Source organism: Malaclemys terrapin, chromosome 1 (genome assembly GCF_027887155.1).
Source record: "Malaclemys terrapin pileata isolate rMalTer1 chromosome 1, rMalTer1.hap1, whole genome shotgun sequence".
In the NCBI taxonomy this organism is placed as follows: domain Eukaryota; kingdom Metazoa; phylum Chordata; order Testudines; family Emydidae; genus Malaclemys; species Malaclemys terrapin.
This window is the reverse complement of record NC_071505.1, coordinates 87449084-87465769: the sequence shown is the minus strand read 5'-3', so window position 1 is coordinate 87465769 and position 16686 is coordinate 87449084. Positions and strand designations below refer to the sequence as shown.

Sequence of the window (16686 nt, the reverse complement as noted above, 5' to 3'; positions counted from 1 at the left end):
TTTTTCTCTAAAATTTCCCTTCGTACCCTAGAGCTAAGTAGCTCCATTAAATAAAAACAGAAGCACTGATATCACTCTACTAGGTTTCTCTACCGAAAAAGGAACATGCAAGCACAACAGCTCTTTTCATGAAAGTTTGGGTGGCTCTGAAAAGAGCCTTTGGGTTATAGATGTTTTCTAAGACAATTACTGGCACAAGTTAGCCTCCAAATCCGTAGAGAGTACGACCCTGGCGCTTCAACGCATAAACAACGTCCATGGCAGTCACAGTCTTCCGCTTCGCATGCTCAGTGTAAGTAACGGCATCTCTGATCACATTCTCCAAAAAGACCTTCAACACCCCCCGAGTCTCCTCGTAAATGAGACCCGAAATGCGCTTCACGCCCCCACGACGAGCTAAACGACGAATAGCGGGTTTTGTAATGCCCTGGATGTTGTCCCTCAACACCTTCCTATGGCGCTTAGCGCCTCCTTTTCCGAGACCCTTACCGCCCTTACCACGACCAGACATACTGGCTAAAGTTATAGATAGAGCTGTGTAGCGAGAGTGGGTGAACGCCTCCGTATATTGCCTGGTGTACGACCTGATTGAGAACTGCAGAGGAAAAAGGGCGGGTTATTTGCACCTTCCTTCCTCCCACGCTCTTCGCTGTCTGTGCATGCGGCGGTTGGGACGGGATAGCACTAGGCAGGCAAAACATTCCAGCATCATTTTTTGTAGCCTGTTTACTAAAGGAGACCAGTGCATGAAAAACAGCTTTAGGATTAGGAGACTCAGAGCTAAGGGTTAGCACTAATCATTATAACTGCTCTAGAAGCCCACGTTTCCTGACACTGCTGGGCCTCTCAGCGTGCTGCAGGTTAAATTAGGACTCTCTTTACAATATCTTTTCTACTTGTCTTTTGAATATTTTCCCTTCTGATAAATCATTCGATAACGCGGCTTCCCGTGGGGGTTGCTGCTATCGTGTGGCTTTGTAACGCTCTCCCCTCTCCCCCCTCCCCCCCCCCCCGCTCCCCCATTTCAAGTAGGAATCTGCGGCAAAATATGACCAATCGGGTTCCCTGACAGATGCCTCCCTCTCCGCCTCCCCGACATCCGTCGCCATTTTCCAAAGCTTGAACAGAGGAGGGTTTAAAATCTGCTACATTCAGATCTAATCAAAAGTGACGAGGCTGGGCACGTATGTTCGTTCTTTATTCTGTCTCCTCACCTAATGTGAATGATGTCGCTGCCACGGTGTGACTACTTATATGAATGGTTACAGAAAGGGCACTCAGAAAACCCGACTCCTCTCCTGAGTGCAGGGGACTGGAGTAGATGACCGCTCGAGGTACCTTCCTGTCCTATGAGTCTATGAAATCTATTAATCTGTTTCACAAAAGGAGTTGCGGGAGTGCGTGGGAAAGATCGGTAGCGTTTCTTTTACTTATAAAGTGGGCACAAAGGGTGTATGTGTGTGATTTAGTAGGAGCTTGGGTTTTACTTACTTGGACCAACGTACAGGGAAAAATACCCAAATCTATGGAAAATTATGCAATCTATGTATATTTGCCCAGGTACACACGGTAATTAAAGAACTACATAGTAGCAGGTTGTCTTTGGTTTGCTGATCTCTACAAATCACGAGTGATAAAGGTTTTCTCACAGTCAGTCATTAAATACAGCACTGTTTTACTTTTCTTTTTCCTTTGTTTCCATCTTGGGGAGGTGCTGGTTTTGTTTGTTGGTTGGTTTTGGTTCCCCCTCTCCCCAATTCATTCATTTGGTGTGCTTCCCACAGGGAAGAAAACAAGGACATGTGTATGAGTTTTAACCAGGCAGCACCTTTATTATTCAAATTACATTCAAGGTTTCCATGGGGAAACAGATCACCACAGTCACTCCCACTCCACTGATCCTTTGCCAGTTTTTGGGCCCCCCACTGCACAGGGAGCCAATCACACTTGAAAGCTCTCTGTGCACCTCCATTCACCCACTAGCATCCCTCTCTCTTTCAGGTGTTGAGAAGAGAAGGGACCTCAAACCCCAGCTAGCACCACATCAAGTGTATTGGCAGGGTGTTTCCTATAGGATAATGCCTAATTCCTTCCCCTCCCTGTAAAGGCTGCTGTGTCCCATGCTAGGAAGAGGAATCTCTCACTTCCACAGGGTAAAAAATGAGATAGACTAAGCCCTGGTGTCCTGCACTTAAATCTTTCCACCAAGAGGAGTTAAGTATATTCCAGTTCCTGTCAGGGATGTCAGACAAGCCTCTGGTCAGAATACAATGTGCACGTCACAAGTATGGACCATTTAGGGCAAGCAGGATTCCTTCCCGGGGTGGTTCTGCCCAGCTCCCCGTTTGAGGGCACACCAGGAGTGATATGGAAGAAATTCCAAACTTGAGCTATTTTCCCCACTGTAAAGAGCGTTCCGTTCATGCAGTGAGTGACTGGTGCTCTCACAGTGGAACCAGTCTGTGGGTACATGAAACACCCATCTCCCTGGAAGAATTGTGAACTGGCACTGACCAATGTGCTTGAACAGGACTGGTATGCAAGGACAGAGATGGACACATTTAAAAACCTTTTAAAGCATAATCTAATAATCCAGACACTGGCAGGGAAGGGGGGGGAGAAGGGGTTAAACTCCCACCTTCACTAATGCTTTGTCTTGAGGACCCAGTTAGGCCATCTGGCTCAGGGGATTCTACTTTAGATTCTCCCATTTAACAGACAAGACTACAGGCCTGCAAAGCTGAAGGCTGCACCTTATCATGCTTTGGAGACATGGCTTAGTGTCTCATGAGCACAGAGAGACAGAGGATATCAGGAGCTACCGTTTATCCATATTTCCAGCATGATAGAGATGCTAATATAGAGGTGGCTCCTTACTGGAGAGCAAAGTCACTTTAGCTCTGTAAGCAAGGAGAAGTCTCTCTTGAGACATTACATCAGAGGACGTAAACTAAAAACCAGAGTTCTGCACAGCCTCACATACAAACCCCTTCCTGCATCTCTTACCTGTGTCTGCTTAGTGTACAGTTTTCACAGGGTTTTTCAAGCACCTTTCACTAGATGATCTATTCATACCCGCATTGTCTTGGCTTTCCTTGGGAAGCATGGAGTTCAGACAGGTGTGGGAATAGTCATTTGCCTTCTAGTAGCAGATTATTGTCTTCCCCTAGCTTGTATTGTACATTAGAATGTAAAAGGCTGCATTGTCATGGACAAAGACTCCTCCCCCTGTGCTCCAGTTAGGGGTTTGCCCTAATATAGCTATAAATGTGCAAACCACTATCTAAAGTTTATAAGGCCCTGAAGCAGGGCTTCAGCTCATTAAACTGCTGTAGGAAAGGACCCTGAGTGAATATTATATTTGGAGGGGGACACTCCTCAATAGATTTCTCATTATATCAGACCACATATCAGAGGGATAAAGTTACCAGCAGCATCAACACTAGACATACCACCTATTGCCAGTGATTGAAGGTTTCCATTTTCACTTCCAAAAATGTCAGTTGCTATATTGTGCATAGTCAGGCTGCAAGAATGTCTAGTATCCCAGAGGAGATGAGGGAGAGATCACAACCGTAGGGGAATAGAAGGGGACTCTGTACTAGAAGCAAGAACCAAGCTAAGGAGTGTCAGACTGAGCTCCAGATCAGGGTGATCAGTCCAGCCACCACACTGCCCTGCTGGAGCAATGATGGGCCCAGGGCATGAACCAACTAGTTTGGCACAGCAAGGCAGTCACACAAGGTAAAACCCACCCCACAGGTGAGGGGGATGGCAAACTGGGCCCACTCCCAGAGTAGCATTTGGCTGCTGATCACCATAAATCACAGATAATGATTTTCTTAAAGGTTTCAGAGTAGCAGCCGTGTTAGTCTGTATCCGCAAAAAGAAGAACAGGAGTACTTGTGGCACCTTAGAGACTAACAAATTTATTAGAGCATAAGCTTTCGTGGACTACAGCCCACTTCTTCGGATTTTCTTAAAATCAGTCATGAAATATACAGCACTTTTACTTTTCTTTATCTCTGCTTTTTTGTTGTTGTTGTTGATTCCCCCCCCTCCCCCATTTGTTCTTTTCCAGTTGCAACAATGTGACCTAGAAGAGTAATTTAAAAAAAAGTGGAGTAGAAAGAGTTGGGGAGGGGATTTATTGCCTTATTATTATATAGTATTGGTTATATAAAGAGCCCAGGGACGTTTGTTTGCTTGCTTGCTTGGTTTTCGTGTTGGTTTTCTTTGTTAAATCCCACTTGTCTTTCATCTTTGAAAATAGTGATTTCATTAAAAAATGTATTTAATATTTACAGATCATCAAAATAGTGATGGATTATTTATATAATTCCTAAGAGTTTACAGTATAAACATAGAAGTAAATATAACCAGAGGTGGAGATGGGTGTCCCATAAATTTGTTTTTTAAAATAAAATATATTTGTCATATAATTTGTTAGCATCACATTTTCTTTGTGCATTTTCTAATTTTTAATCTTGTTGTCCCGGTTTTCCTTGCATCAGCAGAAAACTTTCACAGAAGCTTTCTCAGCCCTTAATTTAAGAGGCAGAAGTTATGTTTCTCAGCATTTCTTACAATTTTGGGTGGTATCACCACATAATGTCTTTCTCAGACACATTTATGATATATCTTTAAATTCTCTTTCAAAACAAGGCACTAAACAAAAAGCTTTATGAAGTAAATGGTATTATTTATATGAAAATTAAACACAAATGTTTTCAGGATGAAGTTCTAGAAAATCCTAATAGATGTTGTAAACTATATAAATTTAAAAAAAGAAAGGTGATGGAAACAGTAACCTCAGTTTGTAAATAGATTTTTCACTCCATATTGGTTTGATAACATCACTTAAGGATTTTAGGGTGGGATTTTCCTCACAAGCACTGAGGTGTGGCCTAACTGCAGTAACTGGTAATAAAAATTCCTTTCTATTGAGTTCAGCTGGAAATGAGTTAGGCTATAGGTGAGTGATTTTGACAAACCCCTGCTTCCTTTAAATGACTGCATCATGAACATGCTTCCCGGCTCTTTGAGCTCTGGTCAAGTGAAAAATGATCTCTAGGCAATGAGCATTTACTGTGGTTAAGGAAAAAACAGTTTTCTAGGAAACTTGGGTGGAAGAAACGAAAATGTGCATAGTCCAGTAATAATGTTAGATCACTGCAGTTTCTGTTTGCTAAATGTAAACAAATGAACCAAACAGCAGTGGGTTTTATTAAGCAATTTAAGCATAATTCATAATGTAGAGAAAGTCGATAAAATAGACTAACCTATTGCTACAGCACTTGACTGAAAATTGGAATAGCTCTAACCTTTGGATTTGAAAGTGTAGGATAACAACACCCAACTATGGTTTAGAATGACTCATTAAAGAATATATATTTGTATAAAATCAACTCCCCACAATTCCATAATAAAAATATAGATGTCCTCTTTGAAGATACTTTGATTATTGTATTAAATCATTACATTTTCTTATTCATAATAATATTATTATTCAATGTTGAATTTACGTGTTATTTTTATTATCACAGCTACCCTGGTTAGATGTCAATAAATACATTTACATTTTGATTAGTAATATATAGAGGTCCTGAAATTAACTTTGTTTTATGTGACACACACAGTTCATGTAAAACAAAAGAAAATACCAAGTGTGAGCTAACTAAGCCAGTATCCTGAAAGCACATGGGATATATTTAATTTCAATCACAAGAAGTCAATAGGAAAGCATATCATTAAGCATTTTGTCTTTGCAGGATGAGAGGTGAAATTCTGGCCCCATTGAAGTCAAAGCCAAAAACTCATTGACTTCAATAGAGCCAGATATTCCCTGGCTTGTTGGTCCTGCAATGAGTTGCACACAGGCAGACCCCTGTGGTCCTCATTATGGTATCATTTTGTAATTGTAACCTTCACCTATTGTTCTTATACAGGATGTCCATATTTATTGCATCTCAAATATTTCCACATCAGATTTGTTCAATTTACAATGTTTTTAAGCCAACTGCCACTACTTTCAATTCATCATTCATTCTGAAAAACTGTTTTTATAGTTTTGTTTTTCTTCTCAACGATCATCAACAATAATGAATACTGCACAGTCCAAATTATTTCCTTAATTGCTCTTGTGCTACCTCATCTCCAAAATCTGATCACAGTTATAACTGTGTGATTTCATGAGCTTACAAGGGGGATGTGCAGCTACAACTGAAGCCACAGATTTGGCCTGTAAGAACATATAATTACTAGTGATGACAAACAAGGAAAGAATCAAGGTGAATTTTGGATCCCACTAGCAAGTATTAAGGATAGAGTGGGGGAGGAGAGATGGAAACACAATTTTAAAAAGTAATCTGTAGACTGCATTAATTTAACCTCGATAATATTGATAAATATATATGGAACTTTATAATGACTTTTCACTATTTAGGGTGCACTTATATGATTTGTACCTTTAATAGATAAAGATCCTGATTTTTTTTTTTTTTTTTAGTTTAATTACAGTTTAGGAGTAGACTCCAATGATCCTAGGGGCCTGAGAGTAGTGTCTACAGGGATTTGTGCCCCCCCCCCCTAATATAAACAGCTATAAGCCATTACTGAATTCGACTTTGGCTATAGCTTTACAGTTTTAAAAGCTATTTGGGATTGCACCTAGAGTGAAACATTTGCAAGTACTGCTTCCAACGATTGTTGGTAAATTGCTTTTTGATTGGCTGAAAAAAAACCAACAACCAATGGTGACATGGTATCTGAAGCTGACCAATGTGCCGGTGCTGACACCATTTGTTTTTTGTATCAAATAGGAAGTCAGACAGCAAAAGCTACTCATTTGCATACGCTCCCTATAAATACTAGGGCAGCTGTGCTATCAGTATGTTATTGTTCTTGAGTTATAACGAAGGTAAACTGCTACTATGCCAGAGCCGGCAAAATCTGCCCCTGCCCCTAAAAAGGGTTCTAAGAAAGCTGTGACCAAGACTCAGAAGAAAGGGGATAAGAAAAGGAGAAAGACGAGGAAGGAGAGTTACTCTATCTACGTGTACAAGGTATTGAAGCAAGTTCATCCTGACACCGGTATCTCCTCTAAAGCCATGGGGATCATGAACTCCTTTGTAAACGACATCTTCGAACGTATCGCTGGGGAAGCGTCTCGTTTGGCACATTACAACAAGCGCTCGACCATCACTTCTCGGGAGATCCAGACCGCTGTGCGCCTGCTTTTGCCGGGGGAGCTGGCCAAACATGCGGTGTCTGAGGGCACCAAGGCCGTCACCAAGTACACTAGTTCCAAGTAAACTTTCAAAACTTCTTTTTCAGCTATAACCCAAAGGCTCTTTTAAGAGCCACCCACCTTCTCAAAGAAGGAGCTGTATTACTATTTTATTTCTATCTACACAGAATAGCTAGTGTATAGAAAAAATAGGAGTTCCTTTTCAGACAAACCCTAAATAGAACTTCACTACAAACTAAAGCTTTATTTGCTCTACTTCAGTTACTAATTTTCTTTGGTGGTTAAAATAGGATGGTTTAAATGTATTGCTTTAAAGAGTACTCCAACTTCCCTTCTAAAAGTCACCCCCACCCCTCGCCAAGGAGCACGAAGTCTAGCGCTATAGGTTTGTGTTTGATCTGAGTCTCTAGTGTGTATCGTAGTGGAAATACTGTAGAGCAGGTAAGTAAGGATACGAATAAGGTATCTGAAGTCTAAACTGACTACATTTCATTTTCCTACAGTTCCTGATATGAGGAACTCCCCAGAGCCTTGTGAGCAGGTTAAAAAAAAATTCAGGATACTTTTAATCTCTATAGCTTTGATTGGAGCTCCTAATATAGATTTACTATGTATGCCCAACAAAACATTCTATTGTCCTCCGTTTCATAACTTTCTGAAAGTTATAGCTAATGCACAGAGACTGTTTTCGCCATCTTTGAGCGTTAGAAAAATTTGGGGGGAGCTGTTCTCACTACTACTGAAAAGAATATCCTTGCAAGGCACGCTGAACAGTTGTAAATCCCGACTGAGGAAACGTGTCTAGAGTATCACAGTGAAAAGCATATGCCGTGCAGTAAATGTGTACTGTTGCCGAAAGGACGCCTGCATTGCACGTACTAGGGTACGTCATCATCTGTGTGGTGGATGTGACCTTCGATTGAGTCAGTTGTGCACTGATACGTAATTTCTGTGTTGAAAACCTTGGTATTCTAAGGTTCTTTACCCGACATGTCCTCTTAATAAATAATTTAAATTAATAAATAGCAGGATGGTTCACTACATCATTATCGGTTTTGATCTTCTAATATTAACTAGACGGGCATAGGTATTGAGCGGGAGAAGGTATAGCTAACGCACTAGGGCGGTTAGTGGTAGCGAGAGCGAATAACAAAAGATAAAGGCTAACCACGCTGTATATTAGTCAACAGTGAAAACAGAACTACGGAAGACTCACATGCACCCTCCGCCCATCAAGATACGCGTTCAGATTTTAAACGTGTATGTCAGCGCAGGATGCCCGGCTTTAAACCCGGGCGGGAGACGGACCAATCCTTGCACAGCGCGGGCTTTTCAAACCCTCCACCAATTTAGTTCTGCTTCCCGCAGCCAGTCAGGTAATTGTTTCTAAGCCAAACATTTACTCTTTGTCCCCACACTAGATCTCGTTCCTCTCTGTGTGTAGGCAGAACAAAGAATGACCTGAGCACCACTTAAAGCGTACCAGCGGAGAGGGGAAAGTATTCCAAAGAGGAACTATTAGAAACAGTATCCACAAAAACAACGAGGAGGCTGGAGGCACCTTAAACACTAACAGATTTATTTGGGCATAAGCTTTCGTGGGTAAAAACCTCACTTCTTCAGATGCATCGGAAGAAGTGAGGTTTTTACCCACGAAAGCTTATGCCCAAATAAATCTGTTAGTCTTTAAGGTGCCACCAGACTCCTTGTTGTTTTTGTAGATACAGACTAACACAGCTACCCCCGATACTTAATATCCGCAAAATATTTCCTCTTAGCTTCCCCCACCAAAACGACAAAATAACTTTTAAAAAGTTACTTTGTAATCTTTCACCATTTCGTCACAAAGGGGAAAGGATTTGTTTTTGCTGTTACGGTGAATGCACGAATGTTTCAGCTCCTTTTGGAAAAGGTGGGTGGCTCTTAAAAGAGCCGTTGGGTTTGTTTGCACGAGTTAGACTCTATTTTCCTTTTCAAGCCGCTTTACTTCTTTTTGGGCGCTGCCTTCTTAGCCTTTCCTGCTTTAGGTTTGGTTGGCTTGGGCTTGGCAGCCTTGGGCTTCACCGCCTTGGCCTTAGCTGGGCTCTTAGCTGCCTTTTTGGGCTTGGCGGGCTTGGCCTTTTTCGGGCTCTTGGCCGCTTTCTTAGCCGCGGAAGCCGCTGGTTTCTTGGCTTTCTTCGGGCTCTTTTTCACGGCCGCAGCTTTTTTGGGTTTCTTGGCGGCGCTGGCGGGCTTCTTAGCAACTGGTTTCTTAGGCTTTGCCGCTGGCTTTTTCTTAGGTACCTTTTCCTTGATCTCGCCAGGCTTCTTGTTGAGTTTGAAGGAACCAGAAGCACCAGTACCTTTGGTCTGTACCAAGGTGCCCTTGCTCACCAAGCTCTTCAGTCCTAACTTGATGCGGCTGTTGTTCTTTTCCACATCGTACCCTCCGGCGGCCAGAGCCTTCTTAAGAGCGGCCAAGGAGAGCCCTTTGCGCTCCTTGGAAGCAGACACCGCCTTAGTGATCAGCTCGGTCACGCTGGGACCCGAAGCCTTGCGGGCTTTTGAGCCTCCTGCCGCCTTCTTCGGCTTTTTAGCAGAGGTTTTTGCCCCAGGAGCGGACACAGCAGGAGTGGCAACAGGCGCCGTTTCCGACATTCTAGCAGACGTTCCCTACGAATCAGAAGAAAACAATTGGGCTAGAGCAGGTCAGATGCCTGGTATTTATAGAGAACAGCTACTCTGTGATTGGTGCGTTAAAGAGCCCGCCCAGCTGCAAGCCAGAAAGTACTCTTCTTCCCGTTCAGTTTGTGTTTCTTGGAAGTCAAAAAAGTGTGTTTTTTGCAGTATATCCGCCACCGAATCACCCCCACTTTATAGCCTGTGGAAGGGGAAAGAGGGTATTTTCATTCAGTAGAGTTTCCCGTTGGAGAAACAAAAGGTGAGTTTTAAAAGAATCAATAAACCGCGAGTCCTGGACCTGGAGAGACCTCGGGAGAGAGAAACTTTTGTTTTTCCTTCTAAATAAAAACTGCACCGTGTACAATGAAATTTCCAAAGTAATGAAATGTTATTCTTTAAAGGGTCTTCTCCCAATCAAGGCTCAAAGCCAGAAATTTGAATCAATGTTTTCATAGTAAATTGGTTTCAAAGAGAAGGAAGTAACACAAACTCGTCCCTGAGCGTTGAATATGGATTAGAAATTAGCTTCTTTGACCAAAATCTTTTACCCTCCTTAAAACATGAAATGTTAAATTAACAAACCATGGAACAATGCGAGGAGCAGATTGAAGTCCCGTGAGGGACTGTTTGTGCCCCAAAAGTGGATGACTTGTTAAAGCAGAGCAGTTCGTAGTGTGCTGCCCTGTGTACAATACAGAGCTGCTAGTTCTCTTATTCCTGTGTTACAGGAACATTCATTATCCTAATAGACAAGGTCATAGTAAATTCAGGTGGAAGAATTATTGGCGAGGTTTTATTAGATTATGAAGAAAATATTAACATTCATTAACTCAACACTGCGTTTCTGAACTGATCCAATAACCAACTTTTGAAATCCTAATCCATTGTCTAAAGGGCATGGCTATTGCTAAAGTCTTTTCATTCTTGTATATTACAAACTTGGGCAAATTGTCACTGACCTTTATCTTTGCTCTAGGTCATAGGGGTTCTCAAACTGGGGGTCGGGACCCCTCAGGGGGTCACGAGATTAGTACATGGGGGGTCGCGAGCTGTCAGCCTCCACCCCAAACCCTGCTTTGCCCCCAGCATTTATAATGGTGTTAAATATATTAAAAAGTGTTTTTAATGTATAAGGGGGGGCTCGCACTCAGAGGCTGTGTGAAAGGGGTCACCAGTACAAAAGTGTAAGAACCACTGCTTTAGGACTAGAACATTGCATATTACACATTATTGTTCAATTAGTGATGGATTTATATTAGTGAGAAACAATTTAAAATAGAAATAATCACACAAATCTCTCTTACAAGATAGAAAGGCTTGATGCAAATTTTGAGAACAAAATTATAGAACAACGCTAACACACACAGGGAAAGAAACAGAAGAAAACATTCCCTTATTATTAAATCAAATGCAGAGCTCTCCCATAATTGGCAAGGGCGCATCCCTTTAATAAATCACAGGTTTTACCTTGTGTTATTACAAGTGATTCCTAATGGTACTATATATTAGGTTAGATTTTAAATCAAGAGTAGCCATTTAAAAAAGTATTTTTCCTGTTACTTTTTCCTTCCATTTATGACATTTTTGAACCGACAGACCAGTTTCATATGCAACATCTAATCATAAATGGGAACGAAATCTCTTTTGTTATATCAAATTAACCAATCAGTACCTGGCAATATCCTCAATCTCCCACAAACCTTAATGTATCCAAACTACAGAGGAAATGGGGTTAGACAGTATGTGTTATATATATATTTGAAATTAAACGTGTTAAAAACTGTTCTGTGTAACTAAGGAATTTGAAACCCCCTTTTAAAGGAATTAGGGTTTCATTATTATTTTGGGTTCAAATGGACCAATCAATATTTGGGAGACAGTTCTTTAAATATGAGCATAAAAAAACCAAGGCAGATGAGATAACTTGGGTAAAATTATTATTTGTCACAGCAACATTAAAAAAAATGATAGTCAAACAGGATGGATTCAACATAGAATTCACCATAATCACTTATTTCTATTGAATTAGTATTTATTTTTCTCGTTGGTTTACTATATAATCTGTTTTACCCCATCGATATTTATGGAACCTGGAAAAACAAAGGCTTGATGCCTGGTTTCCCCTCCCCCGAAGGGGCTTCCATTACTCATGAAAAGTAATGGAGGAGAGGGGGAGAAGAGAATCACTAATAAATGTTTAAGGGTTTTATTTTGACGACCCATACTAAATGGGGAGTTTTCTATTTAACAAACAGGGCTACTCCTTCTGTTTGATGACATGCAACTCTTTTCATGAGACAGTAGGTGGCTCTGAAAAGAGCCTTTGGTTAGTATTGAAGTTGAAGTGTTCACCTTTCTTGGTCAGTTTCATTTGCTTTTGGCTTTATGACTTTCAGTTTTCTTGGGCAACAGCACAGCCTGGATATTGGGCAAAACACCCCCTTGAGCGATCGTGACTTTCCCAAGCAGTTTGTTGAGCTCCTCGTCGTTACGGATGGCGAGCTGCAGGTGACGGGGGATGATCCTGGTTTTCTTGTTATCACGAGCAGCGTTGCCAGCTAGCTCCAGAATTTCAGCAGTCAGATACTCCAGCACCGCGGCCATATAGACTGGGGCTCCAGCCCCCACCCGCTCAGCGTAATTGCCTTTACGGAGCAGGCGGTGCACACGGCCCACCGGGAACTGCAGCCCAGCCCGCGAGGAACGAGACTTTGCCTTAGCTCGCACCTTACCGCCCTGCTTTCCTCGGCCTGACATCGTAATCTGCTCTCTAGTAACAACTACCAAACGCACAATGTTATAAAGCTACCCAGGCAACGTAATAGCGCCCCCATTTCTGTCCTTTTATCCTGTCCGTATGACTGCTAATGTAATTTGTGATTGGCTAAAAAATTAACATGGTCTGTTCAACCAATGGTGATGCGGATCTGAATCTGACCAATGGCTAGGCAGTAGTGCCTCTAGTTTCACCTTTCCTCCCTCCACGCCCCCTTCCCTTCCTGCATTTCCCAGAGGCTGTCTTGCTCGATCCACATTTCCCTCAGTAGTGACAATTGATTAACCTGTCTTTGTAAACGTGAGGATCTTCTTTTACAGCGTGTACTTTGAATATGTATCTCCTAGAATATTTTAATGCTTTTCTGGCTGCAGAAGTAATAACTGGTCCTTCCACATCGGTGTGGTGGGATATTTAGTTAATTATAAAATTGATTCAAGCATGATTAAAAGAACAGAGTAGAATGTTTTTTCTCCCCTGCATGAATCTTGCCATAAATGAGATACTTGTATTTAGTTTGTTACTTGCCCCCACGTGAATAAAAAGGGGATAATTAATGTCTTTTTAACATCTTACCAAAAGATCCAAGTATAATTTCACACTTAGCATGTATTTTATTTTATTGGCTGAAAATATCTCTATCTAAAACTTATACAGTCAAAATACCATTGCTGTGAGGAAAGCTCAGTAGCCATTCTTTGGTAGCAAAAATGTACAGCTATTTAGAAGAAGTGTAAACAATTTGTCGTCAATAGCAATCATGTATATCATTTTAGGGATGTTTTTTTAAATAAATAACCAAATAAGAGTATGTTACTCTGGAAACAAATCATCCAGGTTAAGTTTTACACTGGTCAAGGCTAGACAACATTATCCCTTTGTATGTTCTGGAACCTAATACGGTCTACAGGACCGGCTCTAGCATTTTTGCCGCCCCAAGCAGGAAGGGGGAAAAAAAAGCCATGATTGCGATCGGCAGCAATTCGGCAGCAGCTCTACCGCCACTTCGTTCTTCGGCAGCTAGTCCTTTGCTCCGAGAGGGAGTGAGGGACCTGCCGCCGAATTGCTGCGGAAGAGTTGGACGTGCCACCCCTTGCTGTTGGCCGCTCCAAGCACCTGCTTGCTGCATTGGTGCCTGGAGCCGGCCCTTATGGTCTATCTGTCCGAGGAACAGTTTGTGATACCATTAGACAAAATGAAAAATATCTAACTATACAAGTCCAATTGACTTCAGTAGGACTTGTCCAGGTGTAAGGCTATCAAAATCTGACCCTAAAAGAGAATCATTAAACAGGTTCAGCACCTCAAGTTGGAGCAAACAGAGACCCTAACCTCAGCCCAGTTGTAATGATCTGCCCATGATAAAGATGTCATCACTGTTACCCCCTGTATTCAATATTTCCAGTCCCACCATGAATATTAGCCATCAACCAAATCTGAGTCAGAAACCACCTGGGAGAGGATCTTCATTGTTATGGAAGCTACCATATGTGGTTTAAGAGCAACATATAAGAGTTAGCAGCAGCACAGATAGTGAAATTACTGAGCACAGTAATGGTCTTTGCGAAAGAGACTGTCATTTCTGATATGTTTACCACAATGGGGACATGGCCTGACTGAGGTGTTTAGATGCTACCATAAAATGCATTTTAAACAATGATTAATAATTTGCAACTTCCTCAGACCTGTAAACAACTCAATTAGATTTGATTGAAATCCTGAGGGTCAAAAGGGGATAGTATGTAATTCTTAAATTAAATTTGTCCTGGAACACTTAAAGTACTCTCAAACACCTCAATGAATCCACCTTCAGAGTGAAACACCCCTAATCCCAAGGTCTAATTCAAATAGTAAAGCCATTCCCCTTCCCTGGCCCTTCAGCAAATTAATTTGAAGTGACTATGTTGTTGGACAGAGCTATGCCAAATCACTATTTGTTTCAGCCAGCCAGATCTCAGTAACACAAACAAGGGTGAGCATCCCATCCTATATTTGAGGTGGAAACTGATGGTTTTATTAGTAACTTTCATGAATTAAACAGTACATTGACGTCACTGCCCGTTTCCCTAGATGCCCAAGAAAAGCATTGTTAGATGTCCAGCCACATTAAGATGACCAAATAGTGGCAGTGGCCAGGAAGTTTTGGTTTGAGGTGATTTTGGCTGGTTGGTTGGCTGTTCTATTTTGTTTTCCTATCTGAATCTAGTCCATGGGTTGTTACTAGAGCAGGTTGGAAATTTTCTGATCAAACATTTTTCTATCAGAAAATGCCAATTTATTAAAATTCAACCTTTTTGGGTGAGTGTGTCAATGTTGTCAAAATTCTGATGGAAAAAAAGGCAGGTTTCTGATTAACACTGCCATGGAAACCTGCCTGATTTCCTGTCTGGCTCCTTGGCAGCTCACCTGATGAGAAGCAGAGAGCCCAGAAGCACAAGTTCCCAGGGCATCAAGGCCCTGGTTCCTCAGCAGCCTATCTGGTAGACCACAGAAAAGCCCAGATGCTCTGGGAGCCATCGTGGAGGGCAGGCAGCTGAGCAGCCATTCCATGAAAAAATCCAAAATGTGTTGATGTTTCACTACAGAAATATTTCCCCCCCCCACCCCCCCACCCCAAAAAAAAATTTTTTTTTTTCATGGAACAGAAAATCCCATTCTCATACAGCTCTAGTTGTGACCTTTTACATGCAGACCTCCCTTCCATAACCTATGCTTTTGGCACCTTTTAGATGGACTTTTCCAATGCACTCTCCATAGGGCTATGCCTTAAATCCATTTGTGAACTGAAACTTGTGCAGATTGTGGTAACTCATTTGTTAAGCAGGTTAATTCACAATGCGCACATGACACCAGTGTTCCAGTTTTGCACTGGTGGCCTATACACCTTGACGTGAAGTTTCTGTTTGTTGTAATGAAGCCTTAAAAGGACAGGCACCTCCCTTTATGAGGGATCATTTCTCTCTGATGTCATGTTGCTGCAACTGAGAACAGAGGAGGCATTCAAGCTGGAGATCTGTTGGTCTAGAAGATAAGGAGTTTGGGAGGACATTCTCCATAAGTGCTCCTCAGCTTTGTAATGCATTCCTTCCCCCCTTAGATAGCTCCAAAATGCTGACTGTTTAGGAAGATAGCAAATACTTGGTATTTTTTTTAAACAGGGACTTAGGATACACTAAAGGAGATATGGGGGAGGAGGAAATGTGATGAGTGGGAGATTTTGACTTGTAATATATTAAATAACTGGTAAATAGCATAGCTGGTAGAGAAAGGAGACATGCTACTGAGGAACCTCCTTCACTGCTCCCATACCAAGGAGCGCCTGCACCTCCTGGATAAGGAGTTGCAAGTGAGAGGGGTCCCTGAAGAGAGAGGGCAGGAGCAGAACTGGAAAGAATATCCCACTGCCACCATAAGGAGGACCCAGCCGTCTGAAGTTATTTGGGACCAAGCATGGTAGAAGTGGCACAAATGATTCAAAAGGGACAGGGAAGGATGCGGAAGTGAGGCTGGTGCACCCTCCTCGGGCACCCCTTCAAAGAGCCTGTTTGGAACCCGACGATGGTTTAGTTGAGGGGGTTAGAAGGGCCAGGCCATTCCTACCACTTCTCCTATAAAAATCCTGCCTCAGCCAAGGAGGATAGGATTGCTGCTGAGGCCTGAAATGTTTGCGTTGGGTTACCGGGCTGTGCATACCCAAGGATTTCATGGTAGCTCTAGAGTCCTTTAGGCTTTGGAGCCTAGAGTCAGTCTTCTCTGCGAACAGACCTGCCCCATCAAAAGGTAGGCCTGCATTGTCTGTTGAACCTCAGGCAGGAGTCCTGAGGCTGCAGCCATGAGCTATGCCTCATGGCGATACTGGAGGACAAGGTGGGCACCACTGAGTTTGCAGCATCCAGTGAGGCCTGTAAAAGGACCTGTGCCACTGCCTTGTCCTCCTCCACTATAGCTCCAGTTGGAACCAGCACCTTAAATTCGAGCATCGAGTTCCAGGAGTTGAAGC

At 42.3% G+C, this 16686-nt stretch overlaps 4 protein-coding genes across 4 annotated transcripts; 1 reads left to right on the top strand and 3 right to left on the bottom strand.

The window, feature by feature from the left end:
- Positions 1–167: 167 nt before the first annotated feature.
- LOC128837908 (histone H4) lies at positions 168–515 on the bottom strand. The gene has a single exon (XM_054029584.1). It carries the CDS (start codon positions 509–511, stop codon positions 200–202), a length of 312 nt encoding a protein of 103 aa, XP_053885559.1. The 5' UTR covers positions 512–515; the 3' UTR covers positions 168–199.
- Positions 516–5533: 5018 nt separating this feature from the next.
- On the top strand, positions 5534–8795 carry LOC128837796 (histone H2B 8). The gene has a single exon (XM_054029342.1). The coding sequence runs from the start codon at positions 6933–6935 to the stop codon at positions 7311–7313; it is 381 nt and encodes a 126-aa protein (XP_053885317.1). The 5' UTR covers positions 5534–6932; the 3' UTR covers positions 7314–8795.
- A 168-nt stretch (positions 8796–8963) lies between these two features.
- LOC128837782 (histone H1) lies at positions 8964–10163 on the bottom strand. Its single transcript, XM_054029315.1, has one exon. The coding sequence runs from the start codon at positions 9884–9886 to the stop codon at positions 9233–9235; it is 654 nt and encodes a 217-aa protein (XP_053885290.1). The 5' UTR covers positions 9887–10163; the 3' UTR covers positions 8964–9232.
- Positions 10164–11877: 1714 nt separating this feature from the next.
- Positions 11878–13497, bottom strand: LOC128837788 (histone H2A.J). Its single transcript, XM_054029328.1, has one exon. The coding sequence runs from the start codon at positions 12665–12667 to the stop codon at positions 12278–12280; it is 390 nt and encodes a 129-aa protein (XP_053885303.1). The 5' UTR covers positions 12668–13497; the 3' UTR covers positions 11878–12277.
- Between the last annotated feature and the right edge of the window lie 3189 nt (positions 13498–16686).

Excerpts from the sequence above, each read along its gene's own strand:
- LOC128837908 (XM_054029584.1), bottom strand. The coding sequence starts at position 511 with ATGTCTGGTCGTGGTAAGGGCGGTAAGGGTCTCGGAAAAGGAGGCGCT.
- LOC128837796 (XM_054029342.1), top strand. The coding sequence starts at position 6,933 with ATGCCAGAGCCGGCAAAATCTGCCCCTGCCCCTAAAAAGGGTTCTAAG.
- LOC128837782 (XM_054029315.1), bottom strand. The coding sequence starts at position 9,886 with ATGTCGGAAACGGCGCCTGTTGCCACTCCTGCTGTGTCCGCTCCTGGG.
- LOC128837788 (XM_054029328.1), bottom strand. The coding sequence starts at position 12,667 with ATGTCAGGCCGAGGAAAGCAGGGCGGTAAGGTGCGAGCTAAGGCAAAG.